This window comes from Ambystoma mexicanum, chromosome 2q (genome assembly GCF_040938575.1).
Source record: "Ambystoma mexicanum isolate Mex_15411 chromosome 2q, UKY_AmexF1_1, whole genome shotgun sequence".
Classification (NCBI taxonomy): domain Eukaryota; kingdom Metazoa; phylum Chordata; class Amphibia; order Caudata; family Ambystomatidae; genus Ambystoma; species Ambystoma mexicanum.
The window spans coordinates 1414508164-1414536160 of record NC_090924.1 but is presented as its reverse complement, the minus strand read 5'-3'; the positions used below and the strand labels follow the sequence as shown (position 1 = coordinate 1414536160).

At 45.4% G+C, this 27997-nt stretch overlaps 1 protein-coding gene across 3 annotated transcripts in view; it reads right to left on the bottom strand.

Annotated features, from left to right (window-relative positions):
* The window catches only part of HACL1 (2-hydroxyacyl-CoA lyase 1), a 370092-nt gene that overhangs the window by 297939 nt on the left and 44156 nt on the right, over positions 1–27997 (bottom strand). For 2 of the 3 annotated variants that reach the window (XM_069648911.1, XM_069648912.1), the window contains one exon: positions 3464–3568. The exons of the other annotated variant lie outside the window; for it this stretch is intronic. In XM_069648911.1, coding sequence (XP_069505012.1) covers positions 3464–3568 — 105 coding nt within the window. The remainder of the gene's footprint in view (positions 1–3463; positions 3569–27997) is intronic. 3 annotated transcript variants of the gene reach the window in all.

The window sequence follows — 27997 nt, the reverse complement described above, 5'->3', positions numbered from 1 at the left end:
GTAATGAGCCCCATTCTCTGCTCTCGAGTGAAATATTCCAATGGCATCCATCTAGGCATTACAGTGTAAAGGGCTGCAAGCTTTCAGCACATTCAAAATGCTGCTGCACAATCCATGCTAAACCAGAGCAAATAAAAGCATTTGACGGGTGACCAGGATGGCCAAACATATTGTGTTAATCACTCTTTTCCTTGGCATCAAGGCCTATCCAGATAATCGTTCGACCATTTAATGCTACAAATAATTTGCTGTTTGTGAGGTGGGGGATGAGTGGGGAGGGGGGCAATCCTGTTAATAAATACTGCTTAGCTTATGGCACACTCTCCTGCATAGTATCAGACCATTATGTGGTCATTTTACTTTTCATAGGTCATTGAACACAAGGCTTTACCCTGTTGGGGGGAGGATGGGGGGCAGCAGTGATAGGGGAACCGCAGTTTCTGAAACCCCCTCATGTCTCATGCTCTTTATTAATGGCAACGCCCTCTGTTGAAAAATACCTCCCAGCACTTTTTCCGGCCGATGTTAGTTTTTTTTACCTTTCCAGACCCACGACTCACAACTGGGAGCAGCTGAGAAAATCCTGCCCAGAAACCAAAAAATAAAAGAAAATACGAAATGCATCAATTAATACTAACTGTAAACCAGAACCACAACCCAATAGGGTCCAGCACCTCAGAAAAGGAAAGAACTTACCACAACAGCAGAAAAACGAACTTCCAGATTCACAGCATGCAAAAGAAACATCAGGAAAAGCATTAGAGACCATTTCCAAAACTGTGCTGGAAAAGGGAGAAGGTCTTTAAAGGGGTTTTTGAAGCCTCTCTCATGTGTAATCCAGCTCCTCTGGAAAAGAGAGGCACCAATTGGTGCCTAGAGTCAGGTGATCGCTTCAGCCAATGGCATGGAGGGACCGCACAAACAGGACCGCAGTAAAAAAAGGAGACAGAAAGAAAGGCAGAGGATTGAGTTGTTCATGTGAGGTCAGAGGCGGCGGAGGCAGACCAAAAGATCAGTAAGAGGAATGCCAGTGCATAGGAGCAGGGGTGCGGATTGCTGTGCAAGGTTAGGCATTTGTGAGGGAGAGTGATACCAGATTGTGAGAGTTAAGCAGTGAATGACAGAGTGTTTGTTATGGTGAGTGGAGCAGTGAGGGGAGACCGGGTGAGGGTAGAGGGTAGAGTGCCAGAGAGTGGGTGCTGTAAGGATATTAGAGCGGGGTGTAGGAATGGAGTGCAAGGAGAAGGGTGGAGAAGAGAAGGGGTTAAAATAGGGAGAACGAGTGTATTGGGAGTGAGCAGGGCACCATCTCATTGGAAGGGTGAGCAGGGCACCAAATAGAGTATGGGGTGAGGGGGGTACAGAAGAGTAGTAGAAGTGCAGAGAGTAATAGTGCAGAGGAGGGAGAAGTAGCAGGTGATAGGAGTGAGAGACAGAAGGACAGGGAGAGCAGAGGATGGTTGGAGTTGGATGGAGGAGTGGAGAATAGTCATCAGAGATAAGGAAAGGAACATCTGAGCATGATGGAGGAAGACCACCTTGTGCTTGAGCACCATAATCCCTCTAGAAACATCATCATCGATAATCTAGGGCTATCCTAGGAAGTCTCTCAGGGATGTTAGACAGAAAAGGCGGTCCTCAAAGAGAAGGTAGACTTCAGCATACCGATAGAGAAACAATAAGTATCGAGAGAAAGAGGGCGAGAAAGAGACCCGCCAAACCCGCCCCTTTTCCATTCTATTGAACAATAGGCCTTCCGTTATACTGAAAACTACCTATTGATGAAAATAACAGTTGGCACACCATATGCTATAATGGATTGTCTTGAAATAAGCCCTGTGAATTTATTAGGCCATGTGACACCAGCTTAACCTGTTGTGCTATTTTTCCTGGCATCTTCTGCTGAAGCCTCAGCCTTGGGTGGATTCAGGTGGATACAGTGCTTTGAAGGTATATAAGCAGAACATACTTCCTGAATTTCCATCAGCACAGGATAGATGCAGTTCACAAAGTGCATCAAGAGAGAAATGTGCCTTGCGCTCCGATGATGGAACACGCATAGAGCGAAGGCTCAACTAGAAGGACATCAGCTGATTGTCTGCACACAATAAATTAACTTTGTATGGTGTGCTTCTTCGAAAGGAAAACACTGGCTGTTATACTTTGTGTCACGCGCCCGTTCTGATCGAACAGGATGTGCAAACAGCTTGCGGTTAACATGTTTACTCCATCTGTGCATGCGCCACAACACTCAAAAATCAAATAAACCATATTTGCTGTAGGAGATGTATGCAAGATCACAACCCAACCTGGAGACGTGAACCACTAGCAGAGTGTCTTATCTGACTGACTGTTCTAAGTATTTACAACAATCCCTCGTTGATTGATTGAGATTTGGTCAACATTTTCTCATTGACCATACCAAACTTCCCCTTTTTTCCTGTTATGGGGGAGTTTCCACTTCCCCCTCGTCAATTTCTCCCATACCACCCCTGCACCGTCTACCCCAAACACCATTTAACCCATATATGTATGTATATAAGCGAGTGCGTAACACGGCATACCAGGACAGACCTAAGCACTGTGGGTTTTAGTGAATATAGCGGCTAGTATTTTACAAGACGTTACCCACCATCTGGTTATTATGCCATAAATAAAATCAAATGATCAACTAGAGAATTAAAGCATATAAAAAAAACTAAAAGCATCACTTGGTAGGATGGCTCACGCATTAAGCACTCATCCATGGCATTTGCTCAGCCTGTACGTCGCAATCCATAAGCCAGCAGGACTACACAGCCATTCGCCCTTTGGAGGTCGATAGCAATAACATTAAATTGATTAATAACTGGAGGACTAACACCGAGTCAAACCTTTCATTGAACACTGTACAGCTCTTTGGCGTAAGGCGCTTTATAAATCAATACATACAAACTCCATCTTCTCCCCCACCGCAAAGACAAGAACAAGGGGCTTGATCCTCCTTTTCTTCCGCAGTCACACCACCATGCTCCAATCTCACAGCGCCCCTGCAGTTCTTCCACCTCTGTCTAACTTGCCAATATACCTTTAGTCAGAACCCTACATGCCTGCCTCCCCAGCAAACAATCACCCTGATCTGCTGCTGGCCTTAGTATACCACAGACAATACCCCAATGCCCCAAACACAGTGTCTGTGTGGTCTGTATTTCTGGGGTTTTGCACAGACATTAGCGAGGCAGGTAAGATCACGTCACCTACTAGAAATGATCAAGTAGTGGCAAATGCAGGATCAATCATTTATGACAATTTTTTCATGCTTTTTCAAGTAAGCAATGTTAACTTCCTTCTTGGAATGTATGTAAAACCTATTGCAGTTTTCAATATTTTTGATGTAAAATGTGTTTTGTGATCTTATTTTCAACATGAACAAAGTACAAGACTATTTGGCACCTGCTTGTAAATCAGATTCGGCGCTACTCACCGCCTGTTCGTTCCTCATTCCAATATACTTGATCCCGGCTGCTTGAGCAGCGACTGCCACTTCAATGACAGGAATGCCGACAATCCCAAACATGTACTCCACTTTCTAGAAAAAAGTTACAAAGATATTCTCAACTTGAGTGTTTAATGACCAAGTAATTGGCATCTCATATTTGATCGCATTCTTACAGCAATTTTTAATAATTTAAAAGTCTTTAGGGATTTTAATTCCCCGTCTTTGTTACCCATTTACAGGGCTGGGGGAACTGTGTTAATATATTAGCTTTATAGAGTAGGGTCAATATGCCCAGATATCAGCGGGTGAGAAGGTGGCTAGGAAAGCGAAGACTTGGCGGCAGTGGGACAAGCGGTCCTAGTTTGTTCTTAGTTATAGCAGTTTGGGAAACTGCTGACACGTCCAATGGTGGAGTGGCCTATAGGGAACTCTAGAGATCTTTTTTGTGTGGTAACCTATTTTATTTCCACATATTCTCATAGGAAAAGGGTTGGGTTTGCTGAAAATGTGTCATATAGGGTCATTTTGAAAATAATGTACAGGGCCTCTTTTAGTCCCAAGACCACCCGTGTCACATCCAGCACCAAAGGCAAGCCTGTCTGCTGCAGTTCGCGCAGGATCTGCACCCAGGGCCCAGACCTCTGGTCTCACCACAACAGAGTTAAAAGTTGATATAAACCGGATACTGCAACAATTCATATCAAATTATACTCCACTTGCGTGTATTATGTCTGCCTGAAGGGAAGGAACGTAATCTTGTTACACTTCTCAAGAATCATGGCGTAGACAGTGGAGTCAAAATACTGGACAATGCAGTCTTATATTGTACGCTGTTAAATGCTACATCAGCTGTGACAAATAATGCTGTGGTGTATGATTGGATAGGAGAACACACATTACATATATCCTTCGTTTGACCGAAACACAGCAGAGGAACATGTTTTCAAGTGCAGACATGGCTACACAGGGAAATAAAATCTACACTCATTCCCGCCAATCAAAACATGCAGGAGCCATAGCAATTCTGTAAAAGCAATCGCCATGCTAATCATTTATGGAAGCAACCACAACTGTAGGGACTGAGCACTTTATGTCAGCTTAAAAATTCATCAGGAGATGATCGTGAACATTCTAATCGACAGAGCACAGAATTTCAAAGCACGATTTCTAGGAGCCAACCACGATTATGTCGTCAAATTCACATTCCATTGTTCGGGATGATTTAAATTTTTTTGTTTGAGTGGGTGAAAGATGTGTCTATGGCCCACTTATTAAAATCATTGACTGGTTAGGGTCTTAATCATCTAATAATCTACCCTACACACAGAGTCGGGCACAGACTGACCAGATCTTTACAATGTATGAAGTTATACTAGAGCACCTTCTACCTCTATTATGGTGAGACTACGTGGCAATTCGACGTGACATAAAATATGCGCGGTCTAAATCTGTATCAGGTAAACCAAACCAGGCTACATTAAGGCGCTCATGGAAAGCTATGAAAAATAACGCAGTCCGAAAGAAATGGTTTGGAAATCGTGACAGCTATTACCCTAATCAGTTTGGGGAAAAATGACATCTTATCAAGACAACTACTTCACAACGTTGACGAGCTGGATCCCATGAAACAACACTCTACAAGAAGAAAAATGGTAAATAGCTGGTTCTCTCAGTAATCCAGCAAAAGGTTTGAAATCAAGAACAAAGGGGGTGTAAAAAGTAGGATTATACTATCTATCCATCTTGAAGACTACTTCACCTCTATAAAAAGTCTATCCTCAAGATAGAAGGCCATTATCTGAATAATAAAATATCTACATCTGCCAAACCCTCAAATGAACAATTCTCTTGTTTAGAAAATCTGAGTGACCTTATGTCGCAGATGGTCCCAAGAACACACCAACTCTTGAAGACAGTTTCATGTGTTTGTTTTTTGTTTTTTAGTAGTCATGGTGCCCTTTAAGGGCAGTGCCCCCCCAACCTAGGCATCCCTAAGACCCCAGGCTCCTTTAGAGATACTTTGTTTTCTTTATGGCGCATGAATCCAATAAAGTCCACACCGTGTTTCTTGTGAAGACCACTTCAATGGATCTTGAGTGGTATTTTATATTTTTATACAGTTTCCCTTTGTGATAACACATGTTTCGGCGGAAAACACCGCCTTTTTCAAATCAGGGCTAGTCTGAAGGTTGCAATTCAAAGAATACATACACAAAGAAGAAAAAATAAAATTCATAAACCAAAACATCAAACAGTTTTTCAAAATGATCCGAAATTAGGTTCAGACATTGCAAGTTACCAAAGGTAGAACAGTTATATAAATCAATGGTCCCACACAAAAGAATGTACATATCTATAGCCATTTCCCTTGTATAAATTAAAACAGACATGAAGGAATGGGGAGAGGGAGGGATGTTTCAGGTAGAAGAGTACACAGACAATAAGAGAAATAACAACAAAAAAAAAAAGAGAAATTGTCAATATATGTCCGTTTAGATATTATGCATATAGTATGCTTGGAGATTAAAGTGTTAAACTCTTACCAAATAGCTGTGCCTTGATGAGTAAGTGGTCTTTATGCCAATGAAAAAAGTCATGGGTTCAATCCCAACCTGCCAAATAAAGTACTTTCCCTTTTGTATACAACAATCTGTAATCTCCAATGTTGGTGTTTTCATCACATCGTTACTGAATAAAGGTTTCTCATTTGCCCCAGCTATGGAATGCAACATGACAGATGTACACAAGGATTTCTTTAAATTCGTAAGAAAACTCAAGCTAAAGAAATTCTTCGCCGCCCAAGTATCGAACTTTACTCGTCAAACAGAAGACGTGACCAGAAGTGAATTATCGATAGAATAGCTCAACAATATTCATCTTCTAAGATCACTACAAGACACTACGGAATGCCCAATGCATGAAACTATATACGAATTAAGGATTCAACAAACTAGTCTTGCAAAAGAGGAAGTGAAAGTGAAATCAAAATTTAGACCGCAACTGGTGCCAGATACTTGTGGAGGCTTTCCATAAAGCTGTAACAAAAGATTTGAATGACGTTATTGACTCAAGAAGGAACTTTAACTCTCCAAGCATACTATATGCATAATATCTAAATGGTCGTATATTGACAATTTCTCTTTTTGTTTTGTTATTTATCTTATTTTCTGTGTACTCTTCTACCTGAAACATCCCTCCCTTCATGTCTGTTATTTATACAAAGGAAATGGCATCAGATACATACATTCTTTTGTGTGGGACCATTGATTTTATATAACTGTTCTACCTTTGGCAACTTGCAATGTCTGAACATAATTTGGGACCATTTCGAAAAACGGTTTGATGTTTTGGTTTATGAATTTTATTTTTTCTTCTTTATGTGTATGTATTCTTTGTATAGCAACCTTCAGACTAGCCCCGATTTGAAGAAGGCAGCGTTTTCCACTGAAACACTTGTTATCACAAAGAGCAACTGTATAGAAATATAAAATACCACTCAAGATCTATTGAAGTGGTCTTCACAAGAAACACGGTGTGAACTTGGATTTCTTTATGGCGCATGAATCCAATAAAAAGTAACAGTACAAGTGCAATCTTTATCTAGCAGAGTAACCACTAATCTATTTGGTTACCATAGTCATGCGACTAAACTGTATTCAAGTCAGAGGTAATTTATAAGGCGCTGAGGTCGACCCCTAAGTATCCACAGTTAAAGGTTCTTCTGAGACATTTTAACTCCTTTAGAGATAGTTAGAGCCCACTAATAGCTGACTGACTGAATGCAATGATCTAAAGGCCAATGCCTTACTTTTCAAATTGCCTCTGGGAAATATCTAGGTGAACCCTGAACTAAAGTCCCAAAGTTAGGAGTAGTCTTCAACATGCTTTTAGATGTGCTGGACCCACTTGGTCTCTTACTTCTGCACCCTTCTGTTCTTTCCTCTACTTCCTTCCGTGTCTCTCCCTTTTCTCCAACTACCCCCCACTGTCTTTCTCTCCCATGCACTTCCTCCCCCACCCCGATACTACCCACTCCTGATGCTATTCCTCTCTCCCGCTACACGGCTGCTCCCACCTCCCCGCTGCTCTCCACTCCACTCCACTCCACTACTGCACTACTACTTCTTCCTGCCTTCCCTTTTATCCTGTACATCCCTTCTCGATTGGCTACCTTCCTTACCGGTTTCAAAAGAAGGCCAACTGCAGGCTTCCTTTTCCTACTGGAAGATGTTACACGCGAGAAAAAACATAAAAGGGGTCTTAAGCCTTGCTCCTTTCAGAGGCACTGATCCGCCGGTTCAAAGCAAGGAAGCCCACTATAGCAACAATCCACCCCAGTTCGTGTGAGGCTCCTTGGCATATACAGGATGCCAGATTGAAAACAGGACCGCTCCCTGTAACATGATGTTTTCCTTGAGAGTTACTGTGTTGTACGTTTACACTGTGGTGGGGTGTATCATCATTGGAGCTTGGGTTGCGTTGGCTGCTAAGATTGGTACATGGGTTGTTCTGCTGCCTAGGGCGCTCTTGCAGTTTCTCTCCTTGTCAGGCTGGATGCTCGTTCTTCTCCTGCCGGGTTCTCGGAATTGTATTTTCCTAGAAGAAACAGACTGGCAAGCCATCATAAAGTACAGGCATGGGGAAAGACAAGGTGGTACTCATTCCATGCAAGCACAAAAAGAGGGGATAGAGACTGGGGACCTCCTAACTCCCAAAAACCGCCTCTGGGGCAGGACTGGATCTGGGAATCCCTGTGATAGGCCTCCCAGCCCAGGCAGAGAGGTGTCCCCATCCCATCTTTCTATAGAGCAGAAAGGATCAAGAGATTCAAATCATCCATCTTGCTGGCTATCTCCACATCCAAGAGAGGGCACCGTATACATCCCCTCCAGATAGGGTCAGTTAGGTTAATCCGTCAGACTTAGGACCAAACATAATTCCATCTCAAACCATTCTGGACAATTTAGCAACGTATTTTGAGGAACAGAAATAGAGAAAATTCAAGCAAACATTGGTGGTACTTGAAAAGCCTTTCTAATTTGGTATCGATGTATTGTGACTTGCACTTAAGACAGAAAATAATGACCACAGACTTACAGGATAACAGCCACCTCCAATAATGTTCCATTGCTTTCTAGCTACTTCGTGCTATATAAATCACTTACATACATACCTACCTACCTACCTACATTAGACAGTTTTCGCATCATCAGAAGGACAACTGGACCAAATACCTTTTAACAGCTAAATGCTTAAGTTCACTGATGGATGACGTGACACCTAAAACTGCAAAAGCATTATTCACATTGTTCATCCCCGAAATGACCAAATGGTTAAGCCAATCTTTAACTGAAGGAGTGGTACCACAGCATTGACACATGGCTATTGTAAAACCACTTTTAATACTTAAGTCCCAAATGAACTGGGTAATTACCAGCGAATCGCAAATGCCATATTTGGCAAAAAAGGTAGAACAAGTAGGGGCTACACAAATTAGTAATTATATGGAGCAAAAGAAGTTATTTGAGTAGTCTGAACTTGGCTTCAGAAGAGGGAGTGCAGCAGAGCTTGTAGCGTCTATGAATCACCAGGTCAGAAAGGAAGTGGACGGTGGGGGGCTGGGGGCTGTGGCACTGGCCTACCCTTGCTGCTCAACATGGAGGACCAGGAAATTCTCCTGTACATGCTTAGTTCCTCTGACACTAGCGAGAAAGGTCCTTTTTGACCGGAAGCGTACAGATAGTTCATTTGGGCAAGTATTTCTCAAGCCATACATTGTCAAATTGTGGGGCACGCAGGGGTTCTCCATGTCCCTAACAATTTGTAATCTTTATATTCAATCCTTGGCTTATCTGGTTTGACAAGGTGGACTTTTATTCAGGAAAAATGTAGAGGATACCCAAATTATGGTCAATGGCTCAAGAAATAGATTAGCCAATCCCGATACGACTTCAGAAATGTCTTAAATTGATAAAGTTTTCAATGAACTTACATTTTTTGCTAATCAATCCATGTGAAGCAAATGTATTGGTGATTAAGGCAGCTATGAATCCCTGGATCGAATTATTCTGGCCATCTACATTTAGTGATAGCCTTTAACCATCTCCTGCATGGAACCTCAAATAGCTCGGTCAAATTGGTTTTATTTTCTTTAAGAAAGTAAAAACAGCTGTTAAAGCTACTATCTTTAGACCACATGGTACCATTGCTATAACCACACTGGTCTCATTGTGCCTAGATTTCAGGAACAGCGTCTTATCTGGGTTACCAGAGAGACTGCTTCTGAGAATGCAAGGATTGCAATATGGGCCTGCTAGAACATTGTTAAAAATTAAATAATTCAATCATATATTAATGGTTCTAGCGGTGCTGCACTGGCTGCCGGTCCAATAAAAAATAATGTTTAGATCCATGTTAATGGTACACAAGGCCATTAATGCAATCCGTCCCAATATCCTCACGGATTGCTTTACTCTGTACCAACCAGAAAGGCAGTTTACTTGGATCACTGTCAGCCAACAAAATGGTAATATCAAGATTAAAGAAATAAAGAGAAGGTCAAAGGTCTCTCTCATAGCAGTCGGCTAAGGGGTGGTCATCTCTACTGCTGGCCCCGAGAAATGCTTTGCTTCAGAAAGACAAAAAACATGTTTACACAGATCCGAGTGAATTACACCCCACTGTTTAATTGAGGTAGAGCTATGATGCCTTTTTTATGCATTTATAAAAAAAAAAAAAACATTTTGAGTGGTTATTCCCCCAAGGTGAATCTGCACATGAGCAATTGCCTAGTGACTCTTGGCGAATAAGAAATTATGTGAAGAAGTGAGGGTGCAAATGACGTTTTAAGCCTGGCAGGCAAGCCGCTTGAACAGTATACTCGGCTAGTAGTGCCGGCCATAGAAATCATAACACCTCCTCAAGTACTGCTTTTCCAGAATCCTCCTTGATCGAAGAAGCATAGGCACAACCAGTTCCTAACCTCGTTGTCATGGACACAGGTTTCACTGCCACAAAGAAAATGGGTCCATGGAAGCAGGAGTCGCGGTCTCAGACAGTTCATGAGACACTGGTCAGAACACAAAATATACAATTGAAAAACAATCCTTAGAGGGAGGAAGCAAGAAGTGTCTGTGGACACCGTAGAGAAATGGGGTGAGAACTGCTTGCCTGGGATCTGCCCATCTTGACACCTTTCTCACTGTGGTCCCTGACTTCTAACTCACCGCTAAACTTATTGCTTTCACCGTCACCTCCTCATTTCTCTTCCACAAATAGGCATCACATTGGAACATTTATGGGCTCCGGAATAATGCCCAGTTTTTATAGCTATGCTGTAATTTTCTTTGACAAAATCAGTTACACTTTGTTACTAGTGGGATTAGAAGATGCCAATACGTGGTTCTGGGATACAAGAACTGATTTTTCAGTTGGTACGCTCATTTAAACTAGAAAAAGTGTCCTTCCTTTTCTTTTTTTTTTCTTCTTTTAAAATACTGGACAGAGGAATACCAATGTCCAAAATCCACATGTACTTAAATTATTTATGAGGCCACCCTGGTGGGGGGCTGGAGGTAGAAGAAGGGGTGGGAGGGCTCTACAAAAAATTAATATTTATAAAAGCAACATACAATAATCAGAATTACAATAAACAAGAAGAAAGGAAATTAAAAGCGTACAGCAAGAATACCAACCATAATAAAAAGTTGACAAAGTATAGGTTTCTGTGTAAGAGTGAGAAAACAAGTAAAGCAAGGGGGAATCAAGCTGGAAGTCAACAGGCCAAAATGGTCAGCCTCAGGAGCTGCTGCCGAGAAAGCCGGAGGGGAAAGTTTGGAATATTGCAACTATATCAAGCTTGCAAATGTCGGCCATATGTGTTGTGTTCTCTTCTTCACCCAGACAGTTGAATATTATCATTCAGCTATTTTGGCACAACCATGACAAATGCCTTGACAGTAATGCAGCCAAGCAGTAACAATGTGTGATGGTGAGTGGGGAGCCCAAACAAAGAGACAAAATGAGGGCTAATATGGCCCGGTTACACGGTACTGCAGAGACAACCAGGCAGGAGAATGGAGGACAAGAGAAAGGAAGGCGGTAGACCATGCAGAGTAGTGTTCATCCAACTTCGAGAGAAGGAGGCACCATAACCGAGAACAAAAGTCTGAAAAAGGTTTGATTTTCTAAAGTAAGTAAAACTGATGGAGCTATCCATAACCACAATGAGATTTATGGTGGAGGCCTAAATAAGAAAACCACATTTTACTGGAGGGCACCAGAGTGAGAGGTAATAGCGAGGGAGAAAAAAGCCACTTGTGTACAGGAAGTTGAGACGATGCAGCGGAAATAAACCAAAACAGCAGTAGCTTTCGTGAGTCTCAGCTGCTGTGGAGTGTTGAGGTTGTGAAGCTACTGCACGATGGAAGAGCGTCTTGGAGAGGCTAGGGCAGACAGGTGCCCATCAGAGTAAGTGTAGAAGTGCTGGTCAATGCGGATAACTCAGGGCAACATCCACTGGTTAAGAGGGCCCTGGTAGTGTCCTTATAGGCATGAAAGGAGTGCATGATAGAGGGGAGCATGCTGCACATGATGGAGAAATAGTGGAAATCTGGGCTTGTGTGGCACTACCGAGGACTTGTGGCTGATATTTCTGCCCACTGGGCCATCGGTTGATGGCACCTTTGCTCCACTACTCCCAAAAGTAAGGCAAAAACTGCTCTGTTCCATCAGGCTCTAGCGGTGGGGGGGAAAAGGACTAAGTTATGGCTGGGTGCAAATGTAATCCTCCTTGCCCCCGAGTACTGGGGACACAAGTCAGATTTCAGCTTCTCTAAAACAGGGGTCATTGTCTCAGGGCCATCTTTTATTCACACAGATAAATCTGAAAAGCATGACTTGTTCAACTTTGATCACCCTTGCTGCTTTTTAAGCTGACTACAGAGTGTTTTGTATGCAAACTACAACTGTTAAGAGGTTGGATGCAAATGTGGTGCTCAGACCTCACCCGTGGCATGGGACTGCAGCCCCCACTTGGCCCTCCTAATTCAGAACCTCACGCCACCACATTCACTCCCTCTTATTTGTCTAATGGGGGGATTGCTCTCGTCCTGCTTCGTAGAATTTGGGTTCCCGCAGCAAAACCATAGAATTCTGCCTTCCTGGCAGCATCAGGACAATGTTTATGTTCTTGCACACGTGCTGTACATGGCAACATTGGGCTATGCAAACCCAGGAGGCGCCTAGTTCTAATAAACCAACAAATTACCATTTATGGTGCTTGCTGTTTTCACCTGTCCATATTGACGGCTAACCGTTCCTGTTGCCATACTGAGCTCTGTTTTCTGGAACTCACCCACCAGGACCCCAGTGGTAGTGTTTTGGCTTACTTTGGGCCTAGCTCCGTCTTCTGATCTCCATTCCTTTATTGGCTTGTTTCCAGTTCCCCAAACTGTGGTTCTTCTGGCATCTAGTCTCATCACTAGTCATCTGCCCCATAACTACCACCTGTTAAACAGGACCTCTGCCAACCTACCTTCTCCCTCAATTCCTTCCTGGTACTTTTTGGTCTTGATCCACCCCTAGCATTCCTGAACACCTCCATAACCATGTTTCTGGAGGTTTTCTGGACTGCATGTTGTTCACTCTGGTTTATTTGGGTTACTGGACTGCTTTCTTGTTGGACTATTTAAAGGCATCATGAAGCAAGGCACATACAACAGATTCAAAGTTTAAACAAACTTACTTTATTTAACTTAAATGGCATGATGAACGAAGGCCTAACTTGCCCCCAAGGTAAGGTGTGATTACCCTACCTAAACAAACTAAGGATAGTCTGAGTCAAAGAGTTCAATTTCTAAGTCTGTCTGTGCCCAAAACCTATGCTTGCCCTCACAACTACAGCTAAACAAGGTGTAGGGATGTCAGCAATAAATGAAAAAGCGTTCAAAAACTAAGTTCTGAGCTTCTTCCAGCTCCTGGCGTACTTTTTAGCTCCCATTTTCAAGTTTAAAACAGTTCCACAGAATTCTCCGGATTCCCTTCTCCAAGTTCAAGACAGAAATTTCAAAGTTCACTATACAGTTCACACTTAACAGTTCTCAAAGGATTGGGGTCCTCCCAACCCTTTTACCAAGAGTGATTTCTCTGGTTCACCAATTCACACAAGTCTTTCCATATTTCCAGTGACTTGCTCCTTGTGGATATTCACACTCTCAATTCCTCCTTTCACTTGCTTTTAATGCAGGGCACTCGGTCTAGGCACAGTTGACAGACCAAAGGGTGCACCCATCACAGGTCACGCAACCAATACCACTCTTCATCAGCTTTTGCAACAATTGTCCACTGCTTTCCCTTGACAGTGAAAAGTACTTCTTTTATCAGAATTATCCTCTTCCAACACTTTATCGTGGTCAGCTTGATCACCATTCACTTGGTTATGTTGTGGAACTTCACTACCCCTTGCCAATAAACTTTTTCACTGAACCTCTAGTTCCTGGACCACTTGGCTTTTGTCACTACTTGTTTCTCACACCCTTCTTGGGATTGTATTTGCTTTGCCAACACTTGTATTTCAATCAACTTGCTCGGTGTCATTTGCCACTTACACCACATTGCTCTCGTTTCATTCAAAACATTCTCACAATTTGATTAATCTCTTTGCGGGATTCTCCGCTCCTGTACGCTCTGGAGCCACTCTGGGCATTTCCCCCTATAGTATTCTCCTCTGTTACTTTATCTATTCTTACACGCTATCTTGGACTTACCATCTGCTGATCCTTTCATAAAACGTCACACCATTGGACTTGCTGGCTCTACGCCCGCCATTAAAAGACTTACCTGATTCAAGCCAAGTCAAACTCCTCTCGCCGTCATCACCCTCCAGGGTTTTTTGGAGCCGCAGAAGCTTTTTCCCTGAGACTAAGGCGGGCTAGCTGGGGGTCCCACTTGGCTAGGTGTTACCCCCTGCCGCCAAGGTGGCCTCCGGCAGAGCCCGTCCTTACCTACACAACAAGAGGGTAAAGACAAGAAAGAAGAAGACCCAGAAGGCAACACTAAGAAGAAGAGAGACCTCGCAGACACCAAGCACATCGTCTGGAACTTCAGGTGAGGAGGGGTCAGGGGAGTGTACCATAGCCCTTTGCAGTCTGGACACTTTCATGTTGCTTTAATTCTGTACGATATTCATCTCTTTCACCCTTAAAACTATCTTCACTTCCTTTCAGGCTTATAAGCACTTGCTTCAGCTTTCGAAATCACTTATGACGGTTTCCACAATGTTCAACCTTCAAGAGCGGCTTATTGCCAGAGCCCCGGTATGAGTGATTCCCATCTGCACTCAACGTCTTCAGGCGGCAGCTCCCCTCGCCTCTGTTCCTGTTGTGCCTTTCCAGCTTCCATGTCTCCATGCCTCCAACGTGGAATTCAGAGAGAGTGCTGCTCGCTATCCCTCTGGTCAGCGACAGCCATAGTTCGACACCCCACAGCTCCCGATTGCACCCGACACGGAGGGTGCAAAGGACTTCCCGACCTTCTCTGAGCACGACTCTGGCCCCTGGCGTCTCTGATCCTCGCCTGACATGACTTCCTGCACTCACGTTCTCGCTCCCGTCTCTCCGGCTCACCCGCTTTCAGATCCAGCCGGCTCCACATTCTAGCCTGCTGTGAAACCTTCTCCAACTTGAAAAGCCCACGTTTTTATTTCTGTTGGGCTTTGTGGGCTTTGTAAATGGACATACCTGATTTTTACTATACACTGCAGACTCTATCTCGTCTCAGTACTACAGTGGTGAAATTAATTGTTCATTACTGAGTTGCCAATTCCTTGTCGCAGTACCACAGTGTGTTAAATGATGGAAATGTGGGGAATGGTGTTACAATAGCCCATAAAATATGGGGAGTGGGGAAGGTAAGAGTTATGCTGATGGTTTTCAACAGGTGAATACCATATCTCTGTATGAACCCTCCTCCCTTTTACCCTCCTTCTGTGGTTGCTGGATTCATATGCCTTGATGTTGGTAAGGGGGTAACAACACCCCACAACTACGCCTGGGATTTCGGGTTCATTAAGGAATGTGAAGGGGGAATAGTGCATCCCTCAAAAGGACATCCTCTCCACAATCCCCAAGGACCCTCCACCCAGTTGATCCTCCATCGCTTATACACCGCCAGGGTCAGGATCCAAAAGTGATGGCCTTTCCCTGGCCACCGGGGAAGAGAAGGACCTATAGGGAGTATATGTGATAACACCCTCTGGTTTCTCACAGCCATCAATTCTTTTAATTACATTTTTCCAGAGCCCTCTCGTGAGGATTTTTAAACAAAATATTCTAAAGGCAAGACAAGGTTCCATAAAAATCAAACTTACTCCATCGTAAGCATTGGTAGATCAGTCAGGCTTGGTGGACACTGTCCCTCCTTTTCTCTCAAACGTGTCAGGGTTATATCCTGAGGATTTAAATTCAGCAAAACTTGGGACATTTTCAGGTCCAGTTCCATAGTCCTAACTTTGAGGTTCTCCCTCAGGGAGAAGAAGACTTCAACAAGAGAAGCAAACAATGTAGCATCAAATGTAGAGCTTACCTCTACTGCCTCAGCAGCAATATTTCCAGTTGGGGAGCCTTAAATAGCCTTGCTAAGCGCATCCAGTTGGGGAGCCTTAAATAGCCTTGACAAGTGCATCTTTTGTACCCAATACGTTGAGAATAATGTTGTCAATCCATCACCATTCCTTTTGTTGAGGGCCACATTGGTAAAAGACTCCATCTTTACACGGGTACAGATACATTTTCCAATAGATAAAAACAACTCTCACTAGATAACGCTAAGTAGTCAAGGCATAACCAATGGGAAGAAATGATAAGTAGCTTTGCAATGTTAGTGGATAACTATTCAAAAGGAATAAATGAAAAACAAAGTCACCAACCTAAACAAGAACAAATCTAAGCTAGCCAACATAAAAACAACCTACCCACTGTTAAGTACTGTGATTTTGATCACAGTAGTTTACAGAACAGTAAGGTAAACTATCCAGCTGAAACCATTGTCATTAAGCAAATAAAACAATCACTGCATTGAGGATAGTCAACCGCACTGAATGGAAAACTGCTAAACCACAATAGAACATACTTTGATGAAAGAATAGATTTACTAGCAAAGAAGGGGAGAAGGCCAGTGAGTAGGTACAGTTAGTCCTAATAGATAAGCCAAGAACTTTCACTAGCGGTATACTGAAAATGATACATTTAATATAACTTGGTACACAGAAGTTCACTTCACATGTAAACACAGTTTAAATAAAAAACAGTCAAGGACCATAGGCAAGACACACACTCCTATAGATAATAAAGGTGGCAAAACTCATGGTATTATAATAAGGGAGCGAAAGGGTGGTCTCAGGCATCAGTAAAAGTAATTACTGAATCATCTTCAGGATCTTCAATACCAAAAACAGCCAAAGTATCCATCACAATATTTAGTATAAAGGAAAAACAAGTTACTCAGAGATAAATCATACACTTAAATGCAGCTCCTGGGGGGAGTGAAGTGATTATGCACTTTTAAACAATGCCCAGAAGACACAAATGTATATATTTATTATAAGAACAGGGATTCAATTTTTCGATGGGAAATGACTTACAATTACACATGTAAGTTGAAGGAGGTATTCTCCTGAACGGTGCGCGTAGAATAGCTCAAAGATGGAAACCAGACAACCAGACATGACCCCTTTTATGAGGGTGTCAACAAAGTGTGGAAAAGAAACAAAAGAAGCAAACATGGGAGAAAATACAAACTACGTGAACAATACTGAAGTGGGTATCTCCGCCAATTTCATTGCATCAGGTGCAGGCTTTGCCATTAGGAAGATGCACGTTTGCCATTCTAGAGCATGTTTTCAGGCTTATGCCCTTTACTGAATTTGGTTTTATTCCTGCAGCGATTCAAGAAGGAGCGTCCAACTGCCGGATATTCCAGCCAGAAGAAATATTAGCTATTCTTCTGAGAGTTAGGCATCTGGTACGCTTTCTCATGGGATTCTTTGTGGGGAGGTGAGCACACAATGAAATCACGACTTATGCCTTGGCATATTCAGACACAAATGCAATAGGAACACAGGGATGCATCAATGTGGTAGAGCTGCAGGTGCGTAGAGTAACAAAGGGTTCCCAGGTTATCTGGTCTCACAGAGGAGAACAGTGTTGCATTTAGTTTATGCCGAGGATGGAAGATTTCACTCTTCCTGCCGATTGCACGTGATTAGGTCACCTTCTTGGGGGGATGCACCTCGAAATGTACTAACCAATAGGGTTGGAGAAATGTACTTACCTATTAGCATTGGGAAGCGACTGCCGACTTAGGTTTTATGTAGTTAAGAGCCAATAGGATGCTTGGGATGAAGTTACAAATAATGTTGAGATTATATGTGAATATATTTATTTTTGTAGTTTTTGTCTTTAAATAACTAACCTATGTCGGCGTGGTGAGTTCTCAGCTTTTTGGTCGTACGCTATTGACGGACCTCTCCCAGCAGTTAATAAATACTTTTTAATAAACCTGTGTTTTCTCGCAACTCGTGCCTCTTGTTATTGTTTCCTGGAAATCACTAAGGGTCTTCCTTTTGACTTGGTGACGCTGACGTGATCTCCAGTGCCCACCAAGAGCGCCAGAGTCCTGCTGCATGTTCCTGGCTGCCGCCGCACCCACCTTCAAGATAGGAGTTAGTGTGCACACTAACAGAGAGGTGGAGTGGCGCCATGTTACCTTAAAGGCCTTGCTGTTTTCTGGATTGGGGTGCCGGGCTGGGCCGTGCGGCCTCAGGAGGATTCAGAGATCGCGTAGTAAGTACAAAGTATGTGTTGGACAAGATATAGTGTTTTTCTCTCTGCCCCTCTTCTTTCCTTGTAGTTTGTTATTGTATATGTGTTGAGGAAATATTCGGAAACTCCCCTTTATGGGGAAAGACAAGGCAGTGTAAAGTGATCATCCTATTATGAAAGGGCAGGCTATCCCTAGGTTCCATGGGGCAAGGGTGCTTTACAAGATTTTAGTACCATTATCTCAAGGTAAGAGGACAGAGGAAGGATATAGATCATTGTGTAAATACATTGTTTTATTTGTTGTTAGGTGTTATCAACTGTGTATTTGAAGAGGTTTTTCTTTGTTCAGTATTGGTAGCAAGTGTGTAAATGAAAGTGTTCAGGAGTCAGATATTTTTTGTAATTGTGTTAACAAAAGGTGGCATTATTGTCTGATGAGGTTGGTTATTGTATGAGTGAACCAGTTTTATTTTTTATTGTGGCAGTATGGACACACCATTGGCCCACATGTGTAAAGCGCTACCGCAGAACAAAGAAAAGATTTTTTAAATGCCACAAAGAGTGGGTGCAGGGAACGATGGGGAACATTTTTACACCATGGCCTGAGAAAGGAATTCACATTAAAGGTTAATTGAAACATATGCATATATATTTGTTATAAACATGTAAAAGGAAACAATTGAAGAAACAGCAAGATATTCTAAATATATGGAAAATGTTTGTAGGCAACGAAAATACTTTTGATACGGTTAAACAGGCAATCGCCCCACCACTGCTGCAGACAGTTATCCCGCAAATCCCATATGGATACTACCCCCTACGACGTGCTGTAGGATACACTAAGCCCACATTTTCTCCCCCTATAGAAAGTGGGAAGGCAAGGTCAGGGAAATCAGAGGGAATAACCAAAGATTCACGGATTGCAGAAACTGAAGACCAGTTGCAAAGGTAGTCACAGGACAAGATACAAAAGGCTGAAAGGGAGCCATCACGAGCAGGGGGAAATGCAAACCGGCAGCAGGGACAAGAGGATGGGCTGTGTACACCTATATGCGATGATGAAGCGAGGACAGGACACATTCTCTTTAAGATCAATAGTAAAGACAAAGATGACACGTCCCTAGACGATATGAGCAGTGTGTGCAGCGCAGGGTTGGGAATTGCCGGATGGGGACGGCGAAGAAAGAGACAGGAGTTTTGGGGAACAGGACAAGGAAACTGGGTGGGAATCCGAGGAGCAGGAGGAGGTAAGGTCACACAAGAGAAGGCTCTGACAACTGCACGGTTGGATGATCCTAGGGAAGACCAAGAAACAGGTGTGGGTTGCCCTACCGAACCAGCAGGGAATACAGTTACCCTTACTCCAGAAGGTGCAGGTGACCGCAGTATGTGCCCTCGCCTCAAATAGACCGGCTAAACTTAACAAACACTCTGCCCTCTCTTACAGCGGGAGTGGATGTACGTCTGAGAAACATACTGCAGGTTTAGCTGTGGGAGACATAAAAAGTATGTTTGCCACCCTGTTAGGGGAACAAGCGGACGAGATTTGGAAAAAGGTGGGGTATCCAGGAATAACCTTAAATGATACTGCTGAAGATGGCACCCTGTTTAATAACTGCCGGGTGCCTGTGTGGAGAGTGTTAAGTAACATGTACCCCAATAGACCTGATATGCATTCCATCATGGCCTGCACAATGAGTGTGGATGAGGCCCCCACAGCTTATATACAACAAACACAAAAAACATAGCAGAAATAGGGGAGGCATGGGACAAGAATATGATTGCTTTTTATCCGGTACTGTGTAGGGGACCCAGCAGATTTGAACAAAGTTGTTGGGCTAGAAGCAAGCGAATGGCCAGAAATAGAGGCACACATAGTACAGTACTACAGATAGAAACAGGACAGAGCAAGAAACAGGGCAGAGCAAGCACAGAGGGCAGAGGTAAAATTGGTACAGAAAAAGTTAGCGAAATTGAGTGTGGAAGAGGAGGGGTGATAACTAGCATGGGGCAGGGCGAGAAGAGCAAAACCCCCACAAGGGATGGACGGAGGGACCTAGTGATGCAAAGAAGGGGCATGGGAGGTTTTCAGAAAGGAAGAGGACATTTCCAGAGGGGCTGAGGAGGCAGATTTGGAGGTATGAGGCCTCGGACAGGGGAGCAGTGTTAGTCATGTGGGAAAATGGGTCACTTTGCATGGGAATGTTGGAGCAGACCAGGAACGCCCTTTCACTATAACATCCCAGCGCATCACCCCGCTTTTCAGCACCAACCACAGTACAACACCCAACCACAGTTTGCCTCGCAGACCCAGAACTTTGTTGCCTATGCCAGTACAACAACAGGTGCAACCCCCGGCACCAGATTTCACCCAGTCACCTGCCCAGCCATGGGATAGGAACACCCTGCCACAGGGAACAGTAACTCACTACACGGGGGCAAGCGTGTTAGGGAGTAGCCCTTTCCTGCTCCAAGGTCGAACACATTTTCTCAAAAAGACAGCCCACAGGGAGTTCTGGTGTGCCCAGAGGCGTAGCCAGGATTGCTAACAAATGGGGCCTGAAGCTAATGTAGTTGGGCGCACTGCAGTGACCTTAACATAGGTAAATGCCCATACTGTACTACTATCAGTAACTACTAACCCGGATAAGGAACCCTGGGTGAGGGTGAAGTTGGGGAATAGAACATTCTCTTTTTTGGTCGACACAGGAGCTCAAAATCCTGTATTACCGAGGGGTCGTCCCCGAAGCGAGACAAAATTAAGGACATGCATGTATTTCTGGGGTTTTGGTATCGGTTTTCTTCACTGAAGGATTACCTATCACTGTGAGAATGCATGAACCGTGAGCTTCTTTGTTATATTACAGGACTCCCTAGCCATTCTTCTGGGTAGAGACCCAATGAGCACATTGAATAGAACCAATTACAGAGGAAGGCATAGTGTGTTCCACGCCAGGCATGTACCACACGAGGGCCGCCGCAATGGTAGAGGCACCCTGTGGCCACGGGACACCGGGAGGCATACCACTCCATCTAGTCTTGTTCCACTATGGGGTGTGAGAAACTCAAGGTGACAGCACGAAAGAAAGACACAGGTTATCACAATTCAAGGGTGTTTATTGAACAATGAATTATGTATGTAGGTTGGAAAGATGCATATTTTAAACCTAAATCTAAAATGGGAGCATGTGTCGACCATCAAATGAAAAATAAGGCAGTCCTAGTGGTGTTGTGTCAAATAAAATGGGCTGTACTAAGAAACCTATTGCAGAACCTCACAACTAATACAAAAAAGGGTGTGGGATAGTTCAAGAAAAGAAAGAAGTGTTCTTAAATAAAATGTCAGGATGCAGTGACATGGGTCTCCCTTCCCCCACGTTTTGCACACAGGGTAAAATGGGAGCTTGGAGCACAGTACAGTCGGGATTCTCCAGCACAAGACAGTTCCAATGGCAGTTCTCAGGGTCGATGGCCAAGTCTCATTTCACTTGAAAGTCTCTGGCCTTCGAGGCCTGATGCGTTCCACTAACAAAAACAACATTTCTTTTAACCAAATGAACGTTTGTTAGGGTGATAGTGATTCACACCTGCGTCTCCCCTCTTCTGGGCACTGAGACTTCTCAATTGAATTCCACAGTTCAAATTGGGTGACTGCTTCACCCATGGGTCTCTTCCCCCCCCTCTGCTTCTGGGCACAGACCCTTCACGTATCGTGTTCCATACTTATATATCAGTTCTTTTCTTCCTTGGAGTTTGGATGATCGCTATACCCCTGGATCTCCCACTGCCGGGCCTGGACCCCTCTTCTTTGGCATCCCTCCTTTGGGTTTACTCTTGCCGTTTCTTACTTTTGCTTTCACTCTTCTCAATCTTAGCAACTTTTCACCCTTGAATCCCCCTCTGCCAGGCTCAGACCCCTCTCGATTCTTATCCTCCCCTCACAGGGTTTACTGTGGTTCTCGATCAGGATGATGTGTTCTTCCAAGACCGGCGAAGGAGTCCACGATGTTAACATTCTGCTTACTTTTTGATGATGGCATAACGTTTGCCTCTGTAGCTTACTGCTTGCTGTGCACCCTAATACTGTGCTCTCTGAATCGTCCCTCCGATTGAGGTTTTTCTTCAGGCTGACTCTTCCTGATCTGTGCACAACTATTCAGGTCCAGGTTTTCTCCACAGACGACTTATCAGGCTCCTTTGCTGTCAGTGTGGGATTGTTTTATACAGTCACTCTCTTGATGAAGGTGCAAAAAGTGTATCTTCCAAAGTCACATGTGCCTGGTTTGGTTTTAATGATTAACCAGGCTCTTAGACCAAGGAGCCTCTAGGCATAAACCGGGTGCCTTGGGACCCGCGAATTCCAGTCTAGACCAGTTTATAAGACGTCTGTATGAGGTCTGCGAATCACTCTTCTAATATGCCCAGATGAGGTGTATATATGTAGAGGCCTCCAACCAAAAGGAGGCTGTTGACATGCAGTTGTAGCACGGGTGGCACTCGCACGATTAATTCTATGGCGCAGCGCTAGTTAAGCCAAGTCTCTGCTAACTCCCTACACACAAGCACAAGCCCTGCCCAGTACTGGGAGCAAGTGCTCAGGGTTCTCTCAGGGGGCAGTGCCTAGTGAGTGATCTTGTGTTCACCAGGGAGGGTGCACAGCCACTTAACACGTACGACAATTGGGCAGTCATTTCCCAGTAATTTGCCGTCATCGCCTCAAATGCAGTTCAGCAATAGAGACACAAGAGCCCAGTTATGCTCGCACCCGTAGGGGTCATGCACCCAACAGGGAACAAGAGGGTAGGTATTCTGTCACCTTTGGTGTGTACGATGCTCTGTTCCTCTGTCGCACTGCCCGGGGTCTTGCCGGTCGTTCTCACCATGTGTGTGCCCTTCACAGACTATGCTGAGAAATAAAATGCAGGCAGCGCGGCTTTCAGTTCCTGGGGAAAAGACAAGCCCCACTGTCCAGCAGCGCCCGCTCTCTATGTCGAGGGGGCCCCTATGGGCTCGCCGGAGCACCTGCTGCCAGCTATGGTCTTGGATTCAGTCACAAAACATTTATCGAGCAAGGTTGTTTCCGGGGTTAAGGGATATTGCAAGAGCCCCAGCCACCACGAGTTACCTTAAAATCGACGGGCTCCCACGCCCTACAAAGGAGGGGCCCCCCTTAGTGCCGACCACCTCATGAGGCATGGCGGGAAGTGGAGTGGGGGGGCGTGGAGCCAAGCATTTCCCCATCAGGGTGGTTAGGGGAGTGACGTCATTGTTGGGGGTCACCTGCCACGGTCATCCGGCAATCGCCTCTGGGTGCTATCTCCGTGAGCACGACACAGGCCCACTATCTGTGGGGGTTGGGGCCTGCCCTGGACATCCGGCAGGCCCCTTGGCACTATGGGGCATCAGCGCCATTGGGGTGGGGCACAGCCTGCCAGGCACCTGACCATGCGGACCTCGGCCACCGTCCTGGCATGCGGGTCCCATGGCATCAGGGCGTGCAGGCCTGTGCCTCCACGGGTAGGCCTGCGGCCTACATCATTAATGAGACACGGACTCAGTCGTTCCTCTTTGGGAGTCTGCAGCCGTTCTGTCTCACATGCCTGCAGGAGCTCCTTTTATTAGCTTGGGCCATGACACAGTCATGGCCCATCTTAAAGGGGCAATACACGTGGGAGGGACACATCCCCTTAAAGGGGCAATGCACATTGGGAGGGTCACACATAACAGTCATCTCGAACACGCGGGCCAGCGCGCCCCCAGCCAGAGACGCTATAAAAAGCCCAGGAATTGTAGTAGGGCCTCTCTCTGCCGACTCCCAGCCAAAGTTGCAGTTCGCTGATGGAAGTGGTCCTGTGCAAGGTTTTCCAGCCGTTCCTGTGAAGGAGTTTGCCAGTACTAGCTGCGGTTATCCAGGGTTCTGAATCCAGGAAGGAGGAAAAGAAGGAATCGGGTCCAGCAGCCGGACGAGGGAGCATCGTCACGGGGATAGAGACAAAGTAAAAAGGTCAGTTCTTAGACAGGAAACTAATTATGAAGGCGGACGGTCGACAACACGATGGAAGAAGACTGCATGTGTTAGAAGTGCTGGAAGGGTCGTGGTGTAAAAAAATAAATAATAGCATGAACACGGTGTGGTGCGTTCTACCCTAAGGTGCATGGAGCGTTAGAAGCATGCAATGGCTCCCTCCACACGCGGTAGGACACGGCTCCATTCAAGGGGGGGGGGGTTAAGGTATAAATCGGCAAGGAGGCTGAGGTCAGGAGCGGGGGCAACAGGATGGGTGGGGGCCACGGGGTGATGTGGGGCACATGCCTAGGTGGTTAAGGGGTGATGCGCTCCAGCGTGGGACAAGTATAGTAACATGGTAGGGCATTACTCTATTGATCGAGGGGCCCAGGCACAGGCAGTTGGTGCACGTTAAGGTGTTCACCAGATGGTGTATGCACAAAACGCCAGAGGCTGCGGGTACAAGTAAGGCTGGGAGCTGCTATGCGCCATGACATGACTCCCCCCCCCCCCCCCGGCCATTGGGCGGGCAGGGGGACATTGCAGTTGCATGGGGCACCAAAAAGTTCCCAATTGTGGTAGAGGTTTCAGGTCGTGTGGTGGAAGCGCGCTTGGCAGTTGCAAGGACGTTGCTGCGGCCCCTTAGCAAGGGAACAGGCCGGCGAAACCACTGGTGCGGGACGGCCTCGGGTAGGGGCTGTGGTGCGGTTGCAACCGTGCCGGGGCGAAGGTTTTAATAATCTAACAATTAAGGGATTGTCACGTTTAAAGGGTTCAAGGAGGCAACTGCAGCACTGCGTAGGTTCGCTCAATTGTTAGAGTCAAGGCTGGATGGTCTCACTTTACCAAACCAGGATTGGGGGGCTCTCGAGTTTTGGGGCACGGCATGGGCCAGCAGAGGGGCCAAACAAGGAATGGGGAACGGAGAGCAGTCGAACAGCATGGTTTCTGTTTTGGAAAGTTTATATAATCATTCGGGGGGGGGGGTTAAAATTTAGACCGCGCAGGGGGGTAAGGGGTGGGTTTGAACCGTATGAATGTGGGCTTGTTTAGGCTGAGTAGTGTGGGCTCCCCTTCGCTCTAATTCTTAAACCCTGGTACCCCTGATACAGCAATAATAATACGGACAGGGTTTTTGTTCGTGGAAAAATTATGGCCGTAGGCTTGTTTATTTTCTACAGAAAATAACACCAAACAATAATCATAACAACCAACAATAACACCAACTCGCTTTTGGGCACTTCGTGTCCAGGGGGTGTAGATGCCCAGCTTTCTCCTTGGCTAGTCTTAGTTACCCGGGGCCTCCGTTCCTGGACACGTGCCGCTGCCTACGACTTTCTGCAACAGTGTACTGAAGAAAGTACTCAGCGTTCGTGTTCCTTGTTCTTTCTCCTCGCCTTTTCGTTGGATGGCAAAACGTTTCCTTCTCCCACTTTTCCAGGCCCTGGGAGCTTACCCGAAAGAGGTGAGCTCCTTACCTGGTTGTGCCTATCCTTCTTTTCGTTGGGGTACTTATACCCCCTTGGCCCATTGTTGTACTACTGGGGGGCTGGACTTCCTCCTGCCCCCGTTGCTTTTACCTCACACCTTTCCCCATGTGTCTTTGTGTTCCCTTGGCTACGCCGCGGGTGGGGGCGCCGCTTGGCTGCCCCTCCCCTTGTAGTTCACGCCGTTTGGTTCCTCCACCCCGTGCCTAACCCCCCCAGGCCCTCTATCGTGCCGCACTTTGTGCCGCACGGGGCATGGGGCATAGGCTGAGTAGTGTGGGCTCCCCTTCGCTCTAATTCTTAAACCCGGATACCCCTGATACAGCAATAATAATACAGACAGGGTTTTTGTTCGTGGAAAAATGATGGCCGTAGGCTTGTTTATTTTCTACAGAAAATAACGCCAAACAATAATCATAACAACCAACAATAACACCAACTCGCTTTTGGGCACTTCGTGTCCAGGGGGTGTAGATGCCCAGCCTTCTCCTTGGCTAGTCTTAGTTACCCAGGGCATCTGTTCCTGGACACGTGCCGCCACACCAGAGTGGGTGTCGCCTCGGCCGCTCAGGTCCCCCCAAAAAGCGTCCCTATCTGCAACCTCACTCAGCTAAGGCTCTAAAACTGTTATCTGTAAACATTCCCATCCCTTTGTTGGATAGATGTACCCCGTCCTGGTGGAACATCTCTGGGTTGTTCTGCGACAAGCCATGCTTTATAAACTGAAGCCCCATACTCCTACAGTACTTTTCTACCGCCTTGTTGAGCTTTTTCCTTGCAACTTCGATTGCATGCCTCCTGTGCGCCCCATACCAGACTCTGCGGGTAACTATCTCAGACATAAAAATTTAAGTTTTCCACCAGCAGTGTGCTATAGCCCTTAGGGACTCGCACATGTTGCGCATCAGTTCGCCCCTATTTGTTTTGACCAGGTCATGTCCACCAAGGTGGATTACCAGATACTCCGGGGGGTCCCTAAACCCGATCAGGTCCGATAACCGATCATGAATGTCCTCCCAATGCATTCCTGGGAGGCCCCACCAGGATGTTATTGTCTTTTTAAAATGCAGGCCCTCTTTGAAGTCTTCGATCCACCTGCCTGCCCGTGTCACAAATGAATGGCCGACTATCCATGCCGACTTGTAGGGGCTCGTATCTGAATGGGTGGATAGGAGAGAAATCATATCAAGTTTTCTCTTACATATCTTTTGAAGCATTGTGACCTCCACCCCTGATTTTCTTTACGCCTTTTGCTCCCAGACCTCCTGCCCATGCCGACGTGGCTGCCCCTATTCTAAAAGAGTGGGTCCCAAACTCTGCTGCATCCCACCCTGCTTCAGCTATAGTTTTCTTTATAACTGCTTGGAACTGGTATCTGCTGAGCGCCCTGCCGTCCCTGTGTATTAGTAGCTGCCCCCTGACTTCCGGCCGTACCTCAATAAATTCCTGGGTGATGCACCTGGGACAATGCTCCCTATCCTTAATGCAATTCAGCTCTATTGTTCTGCCTTTCCCCATCTGGTCTGTTTTCGAATTCTTCAGTAATATCGACATGCCTTTGGATCCTTTGCGGACGTCGCCTCTTGCTAGCCCGTCCCCTGCAACTGTGTTGCGCGCTACCAGTTCCCCAATCCTAAAAGCCCCATAATACACTAGTGCAAATGCCGCCCTGAACAGCCTTGTCTCATAGCTGTCGCTACACATACTATGCAACACATGTAACAGTTTAACCATTTTTCCAAAATTCAGGGGTCTCCTGCTGTCTGGTTTCTTTCCCTCCAATTTTGCCCAGCCCTTCATTGCATATTTTATCCGTGGGCTAACTGTTGGGTCTGTCACCCCGGCCACCTTAGAGGTATATGCGACTGCGGCCAAATGTGCTGCCGCTGCAAATGCTTTCTCCAGAAGTCACACATTTTGGAGATTGTAATCTCCCCCACTTCTTGCAAACCAGTTTCCTTTAACACATCATTTACATGCTTCTTGTATTGCTTACCAGTTTTGTATGTTATAGCGTTCCTGGCCAATCTTTCTATCACTTGACCTTGCACCTCCTCTTCTGAGTCAACCTTGTAGTTGACCGTTTTTCCTCCATTGCTTTTAATGGGACCCATGCCTTCTGTGGCGTGGGCGTTTTTATCCCGTTTGCATCCGGCCGCAGCTCTCGGAACTTGTCCCACAGGAAACGAGACAAGGCGTCAGCGAC